Source organism: Epargyreus clarus, unplaced genomic scaffold, assembly GCF_041222505.1.
Source record: "Epargyreus clarus isolate Ecla_fem2 unplaced genomic scaffold, WU_Ecla_fem_2.2 ptg000034l, whole genome shotgun sequence".
Taxonomy (NCBI): domain Eukaryota; kingdom Metazoa; phylum Arthropoda; class Insecta; order Lepidoptera; family Hesperiidae; genus Epargyreus; species Epargyreus clarus.
In genome coordinates, this window is record NW_027332239.1 from 6,043,452 (window position 1) to 6,059,716 (window position 16,265).

The 16,265-nt window shown below is 36.5% G+C and overlaps 1 protein-coding gene across 2 annotated transcripts; it reads left to right on the plus strand.

Annotated features, from left to right (window-relative positions):
- Positions 1-1,516: 1,516 nt before the first annotated feature.
- Positions 1,517-13,329, plus strand: Sf3b3 (splicing factor 3B subunit 3). 2 transcript variants are annotated; one of them, XM_073091636.1, is made up of 17 exons: positions 1,518-1,753; positions 2,001-2,247; positions 2,702-2,872; positions 3,205-3,399; positions 3,640-4,114; positions 4,445-4,602; positions 4,818-4,994; positions 5,572-5,879; positions 6,181-6,336; positions 6,785-6,969; positions 7,153-7,319; positions 8,019-8,223; positions 8,611-8,750; positions 9,201-9,424; positions 9,765-10,212; positions 10,396-10,670; positions 12,460-13,329. In XM_073091636.1, the coding sequence occupies exons 2-17, from the start codon at positions 2,022-2,024 to the stop codon at positions 12,598-12,600; spliced, it is 3,651 nt and encodes a 1,216-aa protein (XP_072947737.1). In that variant the 5' UTR covers positions 1,518-1,753; positions 2,001-2,021; the 3' UTR covers positions 12,601-13,329. The 2 variants fall into 2 exon arrangements, with proteins under 2 accessions (XP_072947738.1, XP_072947737.1); XM_073091637.1 differs by lacking the exons at positions 6,181-6,336; positions 6,785-6,969; positions 7,153-7,319; ... (4 more) ...; positions 10,396-10,670; positions 12,460-13,329 and adding an exon at positions 5,403-5,452 and having other exon boundaries at positions 1,517-1,753; positions 5,572-5,711.
- Positions 13,330-16,265: the final 2,936 nt, after the last annotated feature.

The following is a 16,265-nucleotide window of genomic DNA, read 5'->3' on the forward strand; positions in this document are numbered from 1 at the left end:
CATTTTCTAGCCAATTTTATGATGTCGATTTTAGGTGTTGGTGTTCATAAGCATTATAAAAATTTACTCTCCGCATATTTCCAAAACATTTTAAAAGAAGTATAATTTTAAATAAGGAACCCCAAAAAGGATGTGAAATTAAAAATCGAAGTAAACGAATTTAAATTCGTCCGCGGAAAAACCAGTTCTCCACTTAAATACGAATGATCGATAACGATAATATCGCAATAACAATTCAATATTAGCGATAGGTAATATTCGTCCAATTTCGATAAATTTAAGACCTTACAAATAAAACTATATCGATATTCACAAACGCACATCCCTAACCGAACTCCGAATACTCAGGTGCGCGCACAGATACATTGTGGAGCCGCTGCGCGCCCACAAAATAGAATTAAAAGACACCACAATGGGGCAAAGCTCTTTCAAAACGTACACATACAAATAAGCACATATTGGAATTTTAAACCTCACTGTTCAGGTGTTCTGCCAGTGTCATAAGATTATAAGTTTTAATCTTAATGTTGTAAATTGTTCTCATGTTGGTAAAAATAAACCGGTACCTTTAATGTAGGTGTACTGCGCTAAGGACGGATTTTATAATATTCCTGTTAATTCACGTAGTATGTGAATTTAATACGTAAAAGAACTTAGACATAAACAACTGCCTACCGACCTGTTTACTTATTCATTTTCATTCATTTCATTTTGGATGATTTCTTCAAGCACCAAAAAACACTGCTTTAAGAAGTGTATAGTTTTATAGTGCATTCAATTCTTAATTATGACGATCGTCAGATAAAGTATCTGAAACTTTATCTATGGATAAGCTTATTGTTTATTTGTCTTTAGCTTTATGCTTCAGGTAAGCTGATTTATAATTATTTACTTTTACATTATATCAATATTTCACTATTATATCAATTTTCAAAAACACGATTAAATTAATATTCTAATCGCTAAGTGGAATGTTTGTGGAATGGAATAGAAAATTAACTAATATTTCAAATACAAACTAAAACCACTAGATGTATAACGATTTCTTTAAAATAAAATGTTCGTGATAAAATCATTTTTAATCAGGCAGTCTGATACACGAATAGTATTATTCTCACAGTTATTCTCAATGCACTTGTTTAGTTGTATAAGATATTTGTACTGTGCTAGCACAGTTAAAAATTAAATATTTCGTGACTACTTGCGCCATCTATTTTTAAGTGAACATAACGTATGATACAGTATTGATGGCTAGATGTCGCTATAAAACTTAAGACAACGCCATCTATTGGCCAGTAGCTAAAAATTTTAACGCCATCTTGTGTCTAATAGTGAATACAAAATATAGCGCCATCTATGGATGAATAGTAAGTTTAATGCTTTAACCACAGACTATATCAAAAACTATATTATGTCAATATATATATTCCATATATTCTGTAGTCTACATTGTTACGTAATAAAACAATATAATGGCAACACCATATCTATATAAGTGTGGCGCCATCATAGTTGTGCCCTATTTTGATTGGTCGGTTTCAGGAGAGCTCTTCCGCTATTCGTAAATTGAAAAATGCATTTCAAGCGACGCTTCCTCGGCGTGCGCGTCTCGCGTTCGCCGGCTTCAACGTGTTTGTCGAATACCGCGGCCATTTTGTGTATTTGCGGCGTCTGCGAGCTGAAACGTTCGAAAGCAAGACAAGATTTAAATAATCCAGCCGCATTGCGGCGATCGGATTCTTTATTTATGCAAGTAAGTAACTATAAATTAAAGCGTTATGCTAAGAATGGTATTTTGGGAATATTTGCACTAGGTATCTCCAAGACAGGTTTAATATCTGTAATGGTCGTTTTATGAGTGCTATAGTGATAAGCTCACCCATTCGAAAGCACAAGATCACCTCTGTTTTCGTCAGTTACGAGCTTAACATTCCTTTTTAATCAACTCCCTGTATTTACATGCCACGTGCAGGTGATTGAAATTCATGATGTTCTTTCAGAGTTGATAAAGCCGCAGCAAAATGTTTCTCTACAATTTGACGCTACAAGGCTCAACGGCCATAACGCACGCCGTACATGGAAATTTTTCCGGTACGAAGCAACAAGAAATCGTGATATCACGTGGGAAGACGTTGGAGTTACTTCGGCCGGATCCGAACACCGGAAAAGTGCATACGTTGATGAAAGTGGAAATATTCGGGATCATCCGTTCCATGATGTCATTCCGGCTTACCGGCGGCACGAAAGGTAATTGACCTATTTACTTCCACGTGGTAGATACCGGCGCGAACTAGTTTGCGCGATCACGTGGTCTCGTATCTCCCAGGGCGCGCTTTAAATGTATTATGGCGCCTATCTTTATCCACATCGATTTTCGATTAATATCTAAGTAAATTTGTCAATTAATTTTTAAAATTCCGTAGCATAATGTATCTGGTAATTTCAAATAATTTACTCAGGTTATTTAATTTTAGTTGTATGAAGTTCACCAAGTTACCCATATTGCATTCTCTTGCTTCCATGCTTCTTGCACGCTAGAAGTACGGTATAACAAAATGCATAGATTATAAAAGCCAATGCGTCGCTCTGGACATTTTTGATATATGTTGAGATGGATTTAGTCATTGGCACAATATAATATATATTTTTTCAAAATCTTTTTTCATACATGAACTTTGCTCACACTATTTTTTGATTGCAGATTACATTGTCGTCGGTTCTGATTCCGGTCGCATAGTCATCTTAGAATATATTCCAACCAAAAATATATTGGAGAAAGTTCACCAAGAAACATTTGGTAAATCTGGATGTAGAAGGATTGTTCCAGGTCAATATCTAGCTATTGACCCTAAAGGCAGAGCTGTAATGATTGGTGAGTACTAAAGATAATGTTTCAGATTGACTTAATATTTCAGTGGTATATTTTATTGTTTTATGACTTTTACACCAGTAAATACAGCAAGTATTTGTCATGTTAGTTTCTATTGCTGTTTTGTAACAAAAAGTTAAATGAAAAATTATAATCTTTGGTTGACTTCATATTATTATTCATATTGTCATATAGTGACAGACTAGCAGGTGTTAATACCAATATTAAATGTAATTGCATGAATAAAGAAATTATAACTTGAAAGATATTTTAAAATAAATATTTGAAATATTGTTAGCCTTAGGCGTCATAAAAAATTTTGGCTTGTATTTTAGGTGCAATTGAAAAACAGAAGCTTGTGTATATTCTGAACAGAGATGCAGAGGCCAGGTTGACTATATCCTCGCCATTAGAAGCTCACAAGTCAAACACACTAGTTTATCACATGGTCGGGGTTGATGTGGGCTTTGAGAATCCCATGTTTGCATGCTTGGAAATTGACTATGAAGAAGCTGATTCAGATCCTACAGGTAAGGGGTTGTACAGAAATGATGATTTTACCAACCAATAGATTATATTTGTCTTTGAATAATAGTAAATATTAGTAGTCATAAGACAGTTAATAACAGACAAATTGTTTTTATAATGATTATCTTGAGGTCCGTGTTTCCGACTGGCAGTGACGTCAAATCCTCCTTGTATGAATTAAATATAAATAGCTCTGAATATTTCTTTAAGGCTTAAAAACTAATTGTAGCATGTTCTTACAGGTGAAGCAGCCCAAAAAACCCAACAGACACTTACTTTCTATGAGTTGGATCTCGGTTTGAATCATGTTGTAAGAAAATACTCTGAGCCCTTGGAAGAACATGCAAACTTCCTCATAACTGTGCCTGGGGGTAACGATGGTCCATCTGGTGTACTGATTTGTTCTGAGAACTATCTCACATACAAGAATCTCGGAGACCAACATGACATCAGATGTCCAATACCCAGACGTCGTAATGATTTAGACGACCCAGAAAGAGGCATGATATTTGTATGCTCGGCGACACACAAGACCAAATCGATGTTCTTCTTCTTGGCACAAACCGAACAGGGTGATATATTCAAGATAACAATAGAAACTGATGAGGATATGGTAACTGAAATCAAACTGAAATACTTCGACACTGTTCCAGTAGCAAGTTCGATGTGTGTTCTGAAGACTGGGTTCCTGTTTGTAGCGTGCGAGTTTGGCAACCAGTAAGTATGATATGACAATAGATGTGTGGCATGTGAGCCTATGTGGTTGAACATATTTCATCTACATTTTTATATTACATGCCAGAGTAGTAATCTCTGAACCAAGGTCCTCCCTTTTATATGGGGTGAGTGCACACTGATGAGAGATTAACAGATTTATAAAAAATAAAATGAAATATATAAAAAAAATCTGGACTGAACTAAGAAGCTGTTCTACTAATTTAAAAAAAATATTTAGTTGTCTGAACATAGTCATTCTACTTTAAATATTACATCATTACAATATCTTATGGGATCATTACAATATTTAACAAATTATTCATTTTACAGCTACCTGTACCAAATTGCACATTTGGGTGATGAAGATGATGAGCCGGAGTTCAGCTCAGCCATGCCTCTAGAAGAAGGAGACACATTTTTCTTTGCCCCAAGATCACTAAGGAATTTGGTGCTTGTGGATGAACTGGATTCTTTATCACCCATACTAGGTAAATTTCTCTTATTACCTATTCTTACCATCAATAGTCATAAAGTATTTAGTAACTTTTTGTATTAACTTAAGATCGTCAGATATTGGCTGCATTGTTATAACATATTTATTTTTTATTGACTTATTGGATTTCATTTTTTGTATTATACTGTTTGTAAAATACTAAATATTTGGAAATTGCGATGGAAACTAATCCACAAAACCATTTTTTAGCGTGTCATGTAGCAGATTTGACTGGCGAAGATACTCCTCAAGTGTACTTGGCTTGTGGGCGTGGACCGAGATCGTCATTACGAGCCTTAAGACATGGTCTGGAAGTGGCAGAAATGGCCGTATCAGAGTTGCCAGGCTCTCCGAACGCTGTGTGGACTGTTCGACGCCACAAGGATGGTAAGTTTATAATAAAAAACCCATATAAGCAAAATATTTACTGGTGAAAAGGAGTCGTACTTACTGTCTAGAAAAACAAGGATGCATCTTACAGTATTAGGTTTAAACATTGCAGAATATTTAGTTTTAGAGGTCTAGATAAGCATTGATAACTTTTGGCTTACGTTTACGATTTTAAAAAGCATAAGTTTTAATTTACTAACAAACTTGTATATGAACAAGGCAAATAGCATTCACTAAATTCAAAATAGACCCAAAGCTGAGTGTAGTGATTATATCTATGGTCCGTGTTACTGATATACTGTGACGCTACCATAACCAACTATGAATGCTCCTTTTTATCAAACAAATTACTAATAAAACCCTGGCTGTTTGTTATACGTAAACACCAGTGGTTTTTCTTTTCAGGATCCTCTCTCCGGCGATGAACAAATAGAGATGCACTTCAGAGATCAAAGGTAGGCATCGGTGACTCCATTTACTTCACTCCAGGCTGTCGTCACACGAAGACAATATAGTTGTAGAAACTTGACCTGTCTACACAATTCTAGCTTTGCTTTTTCTCTTTTGTTTACAGAGGAATATGATTCGTACATCATTGTGTCATTCGTTAACGCCACTCTTGTGCTCTCTATTGGTGAAACCGTTGAGGAAGTAACAGATTCCGGCTTCTTGGGAACTACGCCTACTTTGAGTTGTCACGCTCTCGGGAATGACGCTTTAGTGCAAGTTTATCCGGACGGTATTAGGCACATTCGCGCGGATAAGCGTGTGAACGAGTGGAAGGCGCCCGGAAAGAAATCGATTGTGAAGTGTGCGGTGAATCAGAGACAAGTAGTGATCGCGTTGACGGGTGGTGAACTCGTATATTTTGAAATGGACCCAGTAAGTACATTTTTTTAATGGAAATTATTCCCGACGTGTTTGCGAGCGCTGCTTTCGGGTGGCGCTTGTGAGAGTGGAGCGTAGCTGTTCTATGCAGTGACAGGCCCACAACGTCGCAGAGCATAGCCTCCTCCCGCTTGCGGTAGAGGGAGCACTCGGCATATTCCATAGCCAAACCGGAGTCGCTCAGACTGTGAAGGTGGCAAAACCATGCCGTGGACAAGATCTCTTCTATTACATATGTTTTGTTCTAAATATAGTCTCATTACTGAATATTATTAATGGAAGTTAATTTTTACAGACTGGGCAATTGAATGAGTATACGGAAAGAAAGAAGTTGTCATCCGATGTGTCTTGTATGGCGCTGGGGTCTGTAGCGACAGGAGAACAAAGAGCTTGGTTCTTGGCTGTGGGACTGAGTGATAACACCGTGCGAATCATCTCCTTGGACCCAGCTGTAAGTTATTTTAATTAACCTTTTTTAATATGTAATATGCAGCTTTAGGGTGCCTTTTTACCAGAGATATGTGGGAAAGCTAAGTGGTATGCGAGGTCGAAGCTAAGCTAAACAAGTGAGATGTGTTTAAAATTTAGTTGTATAACTCTTGTTTGCATATGTAGCTCCAATCCTTCGCTCGCATTTTTCATAGCATAGCTTAGCTTCAATAGCTAAGCTAGCCTTAAGCTATCCACATCCATAGCTTAGTTACATTACATATCACTGATGGAAAGGTATCTTTAATATATTTTATAGTGCTGAAATGATGATAAAAGGACACCACTGAAATCCTGTGATTACAACAACCCAAAAATGCGTTATTCTTAAACAATACTGATAACTTCACTCTTTCTCTTTTTTATGGACGTTTGAAACCTCTTTTACAATGTCGCTATTTTATTTGTAGGACTGTTTATCGCCGCGCTCTATGCAAGCATTACCGGCCGGTGCGGAGTCCTTATGTATAGTTGAACAACCGTTTGAAAGTGGGGCCAAGTCTGCTCTCCATCTGAATATTGGTTTAAGCAATGGTGTCCTGCTTAGAACTACCTTAGATTCTGTCAGTGGTGACTTAGCAGACACAAGAACAAGGTATTTTCTTCTATTTTCTTTTGTTTAGTTTTTTGTATATTTATTTTCAATGATGTCAACCTATTCGCTCCGTGTTTCATCTGAAAAACATTGACGATTAATTAACCAGATCTGAGATACAAACTTACATACAAATATGCTTTATAATAATTATGAGGTCTACACTAATATAAATCATTGTAGGTACCTCGGATCGCGACCTGTGAAACTGTTCAAAGTTCGAGTGCAAGGTTCCGAGGCAGTGCTAGCTGTGTCCTCGAGAACTTGGCTCGGTTATCACTATCAAAATCGATTCCATCTCACGCCCCTTTCGTACGAGTGCTTGGAGTATGCTGCTGGTTTCAGTTCAGGTAAATAAATATATATTCATGTGTAGTAAGAGTTAGGTGATCTCAATTTTATAGATACATTTTAAAACATTTTTTTTATTATAATATATGTTCGAATTTAGAACTATTCGTAAAACTTCTCTACTGGTAATTATAATTATTGTATGGTATGTGTAATTTCCATGAAATAAAAACTTATAAAATCCCGACGTGTTTGCGAGAGCTGCCTTCGGGTGGCGCTCGCGAGAGTGGAGCGTAGCTGTTCTATGCAGTGACAGGCCCACAACGTCGCAGAGCATAGCCCCCTCCCGCTTGCGGTAGAGGGGGCACTCGGCATATTCCATAGCCAAACCGGAGTCGCTCAGACTGTGAAGGTGGCAAAACCATGCCGTGGACAAAATAATTCTAACATTTCGTTGAATCCATAGTACACATGAATACACGCGAAATACGAGTATGCATATGACTTGACTCTATTCGGAAAACCAGGACGCTCGTCCGTTCTGCGCAAGGTATAGGTTCTTAGCGCGAATGAGAAAATATGAGTCTATTTTCATTAGCGTCTTTTACTCATTATTGTTCGGAGACTTACTTGGTGAAATGTTTTCGCGCGTCTTAAATGTTACATATACATAACTGGATTATGTACTGTCTTGTTACTAAGTTCCTATATTATAACTGTATCAAAACCAGACAATTGACAACTCATTTTACTTACAGAACAGTGCGCCGAGGGTATAGTAGCAATCTCATCAAACACACTTAGGATTCTGGCACTAGAAAAGTTGGGTGCAGTGTTCAACCAAACAACCGTTCCATTGGAGTACACGCCACGGAAGTTTATCATCAACTCTGACAATAATCACATCATCGTTTTGGAAACTGATCACAACTCATATACAGAAGAAATGAAGAAACAGAGGAGGTAATTAATAACCATTTGAGTTTTTTAGAGTATTAGACTACCAGTGTAGAGTAGTAGTATTAGAGTAAACCTAAATTACACATATAAGTTTCTTAACAGAGACAAAGATTGGATAACAAAAAGCTAAACAATGAGACTGATGAAGACAGTTAAAAACTGCTGGATTCAGAGGTCGAAAGACTGGTTAGATTGGGACAGGTTTAAGGATGACTATAATTTGTTCTTACTTAACTTCATTTTATAAAGTTTACAATTTAAATGATGACAACAATACACATTTACCGAATTCTATGTAGAATAACCTGCAGTACTGACTTATATTTCATAAGTCACTAGTTGTAGCTTAAAAGGTATTTGTATTATATATAAAACATAACTTCTTTGCAGAGTGCAAATGGCGCAAGAGATGCGAGAAGCAGCCGCGGGCGGTGGTGTGGAGGAACAACAATTGGCAAATGAAATGGCTGATGCATTTCTCTCGGATATTCTTCCTGAGAGCACCTTCTCATCACCTAAAGCAGGAGCAGGTATGTAAAAACTCCTAGAAGTCATAAAATAAGTGATTGTTCATTGCCTATATATTAATTTGTCATACATATCACGTGATTCAAACCAAAGGGCATATAATATGTAACCAAAAAAAAACTTAATTGACCTATTGTTATGATCCATTGAGAGATATTGACAAATAACAATAAAAAAACGCATTTTTATACAACCCTATGATCTTTGAAGGCTGTGATATGATTACAATATGAAGAGTTAAAATCCTATGGCCATATTTCCCTGGGCAAGAGCAAAAAATGTTAACAAGCAGTTTGACTCTAATCGAGTATGGCCATATCATATCCATGCGTTAATCCCAGATGAATTCTGTGATTCATTTGATTCAAGCACTGGAAACAATTATAATTTATTTAAAATGTTTTATACATGCAGTTTGTATCATTTCTAATGCAATGTTATTTCGTTAATAGGTATGTGGGCGTCACAAATCCGAGTGGTAGACATGAGTGTGGGTGGTCAGCCTACCACCCTTTACAAGGTGCAGTTGGAACAGAACGAGGCAGCCGTGTCGCTGTGTATCGTGCGATGGTCGTCCCACTCGGAACACACGTCGCCGCATTTGGTTGTGGGCGTTGCCAAGGACGCCATCTTGTCGCCGCGATCCTGTACGGAAGGCTTTTTACATGTATATAAGGTAGTTTTCTTAATTTATATTCCATTTAGTGTTCATACTTTTAATGTACAGTGGTTTTTCCTTATAAGAATAAAATAGCTAACGGGCATAAAATCACCTGTTTTTACCTGATGATACGAGATACCTTTATACATAGTTAGTGAAACTCTTTATAGAACGAGCCAATCGCAGACACTTTGCTACCTCGAGGACAAGAATTAGTCTTATTCTAAAAAGTCTGCTTCACGCTAGAAATAAATGCCATAAAGGTGACACCTCTCAAGTTGAATCACACTGTCAACTGTTTATTTCCCTCCTTCAAAGCTATCGATGTTTATTAAAAAAAGTTATTACCTTTCAGATTCATGGCACTGGAAAATTAGAATTATTACACAAAACAGCAGTGGATGAATATCCGGGAGCTTTGGCTTCATTCAACGGCAAGCTTCTGGCGGGCGTCGGGCGTATGTTACGACTGTATGACATCGGTAGAAGAAAACTTCTCCGCAAATGCGAAAACAGACACATTCCAAACTTAATAGCAGACATAAAGACCATTCGACAAAGAATATACGTGTCGGATGTTCAAGAATCAGTAATTTGCGTTAAATTTAAGAAGAGGGAAAACCAATTGATCATTTTTGCTGACGACACAAACCCCAGATGGATCACAAACAGTTGTATACTTGATTACGATACAGTTGCAATGTCTGACAAATTTGGTAATGTGGCTGTGATGAGACTGCCACAATCTGTTACTGATGATGTTGATGAAGACCCCACAGGCAACAAAGCTCTCTGGGATAGAGGTAAATGACAAATCAATCGTATTTTGTTTCCTTCTGTTTGTAATAGAATGATGATACATAACAAATTCACACATGCTAGACTAATGAAATTCAATGATTATTTGTTTGAATCTGAATTTAATTTTACAGAAAACATTAGAACGCACTGTAGAGTGTATTACTTAAATTTATATTTTTTCTCAGGTCTTCTAAACGGCGCGTCACAAAAAGGCGATATTGCGGTGAACTTCCACGTAGGCGAAACTATAACATCACTGCAAAGAGCGACGTTAATACCCGGTGGTTCTGAGGCGTTGCTGTACGCGACCGTTAGCGGTTCCCTCGGCGTTCTACTGCCCTTCACGTCACGGGAGGACCACGACTTCTTTCAGCATTTGGAGATGCACATGAGGAGCGAAAACCCGCCGCTGTGTGGACGGGATCACTTGTCATTTAGGAGCTATTATTATCCAGTAAAGGTGAGTTTACTATCATACAAGTGTATTTGAATAACACTAAATTTTGTGTGCAATAATAGTACTAAAGTGAATAACTAGATTACTTAGGTAATAGCAATGAATCTTTGTACATTTTGTGTTAGAAATCATTTATTTGGTTTACAAACAAATTGTTAAATTGCACTTTTATTTACTCCTGCAAAACAGAGTGTACTTATTGCAATTTAATTTTAATAAAAACGCATGTTTAGTCAATACAACATTTGTAATATTATTCATGGAAATCAACCCCAGATAAGATTCTACCTGAGGTTTTGGCTACAGAAGCGTAGCTACCACTGAGGACTAAGTTGGAACGCCTCAAATGTCTCCTTTACCACACCCTTCAACGCGGAATACAGCTGCGCTTAAAATTGGTGTTATAAGCAGAAATAGGTTTTTTTTTAATAATAAAGGAGTAGACGAGCATGCAGTCCGCCTGATGGTGATTACTGCCGCCCATGGGCATCTGTAATCAACCCCAGATAGGAATATCTATTCCTACCTGAGATCGACCACAGATGCGCCGCTACCCCTGAGGACTAAGCTGGAACGCCTCGGAAAAATGTGTCTCCCTTACCCACACCCTTCAAACCAGAACACAGCAGCGCTCAACACTGCTGTTATGAGGCAGAAATAGGTGTAGCGGTGATGCTTCCACAGTGGAACCACAAAGGATTCCATGTCATAAAATCGTAGTTACAACATCCACAGTAAGTCAACAGGTGTCCTCCCGTAGAGGGCACCTGTGTTACAACTGTTGGTAGAGCGGTCACCGGCGGAGGCGGCGCGATGCGCTCCGTGCTGGGGCGCGCGCGTCGCGACCGCCGGCCACGTTCCTGAGAGTCGGACGCGTTTCCTATCGACGCTTCTGTAGTTTATTGGAACGAACATTTATCCCTCGTACGCACGCCTATGTAGTGATAGCCTAGTGGTTAAGAAACTGCAAATCGGTTCAAATCCCAGTTTAAAGTTATGAGCCAGTTTAAGTTCTAAGTTATGTGCCTATTAGATATTATCATATATAGCTTAAACGGTGAAGGAAAATATAGTGAGGAAACAAACCCGCATACCTGAGAAATCTGGTAAAAAAAAGTTTTCAAAGGTACGTGAAGTCTACCAGTCTACGCACTCGGCCAGTGCGGTGCCTAATCCTTCTCATTCTGAGACCCGTGCCCAGCAGTGGGACAGTAATAATTTCATGATGATGATGATTATGTGGGTCTAGAATCTCTTAATTTTGTGGTGGTTAAGTGCGCACAATCATGAGCGTTTGCATATTGAACTGCAAAAGCGCCTAGCCGCGCGGTGAACCTCCAGTACCAGAACTGCTTCTTTGTACTACACTAATGATTCCTATGACGACCAGTTAGTGTAGCGATCTAATTCTTGAGTATCCCAACCAGATACAATAAATGATAAGTTCACGTTCTGGATCGGGCGAGTGTGCATGTTGTGACGGCAGGCTGATTTACATATAAGGCGACCATCTTAAGTTCTCAGGAGTAGAACGTATCTGTGATGGATTTGAATTTCAAGTAAAAATTTCAAATTCTTAGGAGTTGATTATATTAATGCTAGGATGCAGCATGCAGTGACCACTTAACATGAAATGGATTTCATACTCATTTACTACTTAATTTTTGAAATGAAAACTTTGGTAAAGGGAGAAATCTTATAAGTTCGCGTCACCGACCCGTTAATATTAATTTTATTTAAAAAACGCGTTTATAATAAGACATTATTTTAATTGTTTCTAAACTTGTTACAGAACGTGATAGACGGCGACTTGTGTGAACAGTTCAACTCATTGGATCCCGCTAAGCAGAAGGCTATTGCAAGCGACCTAGAGCGTACTCCTGCAGAAGTATCTAAGAAACTCGAAGATATAAGAACTAGATATGCGTTTTAAGTTTATTGCTTACTCTGTAATTAAAGTAAATATACAAATTACTTAGGGAGGGGGTGCAAATGAAGGACTATTGACCGCAAAGGATGTTGTCCATGATTTGCTAAAACTAGATAAAACTTCGCCTGAAATTTCCACTGGCTCAAAACGCACTTCAATTCGCTGTGTGCTCTACGCTTAAGCGTAAACTTATTTGTATGGTTTTGGAGAAGTCTTAATTGCTTCTTGGCCACTCCGTATTGTCTGCACTTGTGGAACTCTATATGCGGGTATTTTGTCTAGCGTGTGTATTACGTACCATATAGTTACGAATGATTCATTTGGAGGGATATACCGTACGCCGGGTAGGGGTACTAAACCTCGTTTGCACAAGTCGTTTAGCCTTTACAAACATTATTCCACGTGTCCTTAGGTTGTTGTAAGATTATTGTAATATGGGACGAATAGGGACAAATCTCAAATTCATGAATTTTTGTAGATTAATAATGTATGTAGATCGAATCATTTGAGTGCGATATGTTTATTGACAACTAAAAATAATTCAAATGGTATTTCAATTTCTGCAAAAAACGTGAAAACATGTGATCCCTATTCGTTTACAAATTTTGATTAATCTGAACGAAAATATAATTGGTAATAATGTCTTACCTTCCTATTTATTGTCTGGTTCTACCTAATAATAAAATGCACTAATGACTTATGATTTATTTGCATTAAAACATTCAATGATTATTTTACGATTTTTATTTAAATTTTAAACGTTTCCAATTAGTAAAACCTGTTATCCACTCAAGCGTTCGAGTGTGACACCTGTCAACACCTTGTACGTCAGCGCGCGCGATTTGTGTTGAACCGCGTCGAGCGCCCCATGCCATTACCGATTCAAAGTATATTTTCTAGCAAACTATTGCAGCTATAGCAAAGTAAAAAATACCAGTATAAAGCTGAATAATTAAGGAATCAAAATATGTACTAATTATAGTACAACAATTAATCTGAAATTCAGAACAAAAAATTGAACTTAACAATACGGGCTAAATTTAAGTAAAATATTTGTTTTAACAAGTTTTAACGAAACATTTAACCGGTAGATGCATTTTTTTATGTTATAGAAATAAAAACTGATTTTATAGAACCATTATGGGCAGGATAATAACTTTTGTTCAAAAAAAAAAAATAAACATATCCACAGTAAGAAAAAAACATGGTGGCAATATTCTTGCCACCACTGGTCTGGAATTCGGTAATTTCACTGATTTTCGTCTTGCGGTTGGTGAAATAATTTGAAACATGGATGTATGCATAGTGCCACTTTTAGTCCAGGAGGAATTGGCGCATGAGTACCGAAAACTATTCCACCTCAATTTTTTTATGCGATCCTCTTTAAATTGTCCTACTGGTGATATAAATGCATGTTGCCATGGGGCAACCCCGTGCCATATTGTTTAAACTGAAATTGTTTAAACAATTGCAAGGAATTGTTATTTTTCAACCGGACAAATTTTTTTTATATTCTTTATTGAAATACGAATAAAAAAGTCCTATGACTTTTCACGATAAAGTTAATATTTTTAGAGATATGAATTTTTAAAGGTTCGAAAAATCTCAAATTTGGGTACTTTTGACCCATGAAAAATATATTAAAAAAAAAATATATATAAATAATATTTTTTTTTTAATTCTTTATACAATAGTTCATAATATTCTTAATAGAGACTTTTAAAAATTTTATTGTTTATACCTGTTTTATAATTGTTAATTTCACGCGCTCACAAGTATGCGCCGCTTACCTTTAAGTATCGCCGTCTCTCTCTGACTCATGCGCTGCATCGGCCTCTCTATGTCCTGAATCATTATTTATCATTTATCTTAAAAACTATTAACTTTATCAAGATTGTTAAAGAGAGCAATGTTATTAATAATTAAATTGTCTACAATTTGTTTCTCATAAATTTTTTTCTGAAATCAATTTTACGAAAGTTATTTAAGCATGAATCGGAACATGTAAATAAAATTACTTTTTTATCAGTTTATATTATTTTTTTGTTATTATCATAGTAATTTATGAATTTTTATCAACAATAATAATATATAACGGTATTTGAACATTTTTTGGAATCACAATTATATATAAATAATAAAAAGATATTGGTACGCACTTAAATGTTCGAATTCAAAATTAATAAAATAAAAAATACTTATATGTATATGTATCATGGTGTTTATATGATTGCGATACTTAAAGGTAAGCGGCGCATACTTGTGAGCGCGTGAAATTAACAATTATAAAACAGGTATAAACAATAAAATTTTTAAAAGTCTCTATTAAGAATATTATTAACTATTGTATAAAGAATTAAAAAAAAAATATTATTGATATATTTTTTTTTTAATATATTTTTCATGGGTCAAAAGTACCCAAATTTGAGATTTTTCGAACCTTTAAAAATTCATATCTCTAAAAATATTAACTTTATCGTGAAAAGTCATAGGACTTTTTTTATTCGTATTTCAATAAAGAATATAAAAAAAATTTGTCCGGTTGAAAAATAACAATTCCTTGCAATTGTTTAAACAATTTCAGTTTAAACAATATGGCACGGGGTTGCCCCATGGCAACATGCATTTATATCACCAGTAGGACAATTTAAAGAGGATCGCATAAAAAAATTGAGGTGGAATAGTTTTTGGTACTCATGCGCCAATTCCTCCTGGACTATTTACACCGCTCGCATTCTATTTTAGACCTCTTATTAGTTACTTTGGTGCTGCAGTAGCGACATCTCTTATAGGTGTATATTTCTTCAGGCCAGTGTTCTCCTAATCTTTGAAATCTGATTTCCTCAGGTACTCCATAAAGTCTTTTTTGTCTTTCATTACTTTCGTCCACTCGTTTCTTTTTGGTTATATGTTTAGGCATCGATTGGAAAGTTCTTTTTCTAAAGGTTTGGTTATCCACCAGCTCCCTTGAAAGAGCAATTCTAAATTCTTTTAGGCTCATAACATTGTGAACTCGGGTGTTCGTTTTGTGCAATATAAATGCATTGGTTATTGCAACATCTATCAAAAAATAGAATATTCGTGTCCACCATTTGCGACTTCGTCTACCTACGGCATATTGGGCTCTTTTTTGGTCGAAGCGATCGACACCACCCATCCGTTTTGTATATTCTGGTATAAGCTGAGGGCATTTTATAGACTTCTTTGACCCATCTTTTTGAGTTCTATTGCAAAATCTTTTTTCTTTCGGATGGAATGCTGTGCTTACAACATTCACTTGTTTGGTATCTTTCCAAACAGCAAATCCTACGTTCCCCTTGACTCTCCACTTCCATTTTCCTTTCTTCAGTTTTTTTTAGCTTAGTACTTGACCTTTTAGCAGCTTCTGTGATCCTCTGATCTTCTTCTCTGTTTCCAGTCTGTTTAGGTTTCTTTACTAATATAGGTAAATCTACGCGATCGCTTCTAATCGTTGCTGTGCTGTAAACCCCTTGATTGTATAAATCTTGCAAGAGGCCAATACTCGAAAAGAAGTTATCAAAGGCCATGTGACCAGAGTACCCATTTCTCAATAAGGGTTCGCATAGTGATTTTACAACATTACTTCCCAGTCCTGTCTCTGTACTATCAGTCTTGCCTGTGTAAACTTGAAATTGATGCAAATACCC

What these genes read in the sequence shown, in the direction of transcription:
- Sf3b3 (XM_073091636.1), top strand. Translation starts at nt 2,022, where the DNA reads ATGTTTCTCTACAATTTGACGCTACAAGGCTCAACGGCCATAACGCAC. An exon ending in AGGCAGAGCTGTAATGATTG is followed by an intron (nt 2,873 to 3,204) that starts GTGAGTACTAAA and finishes CTTGTATTTTAG; the next exon opens with GTGCAATTGAAAAACAGAAG. An exon ending in GCGTGCGAGTTTGGCAACCA is followed by an intron (nt 4,115 to 4,444) that starts GTAAGTATGATA and finishes TTCATTTTACAG; the next exon opens with CTACCTGTACCAAATTGCAC.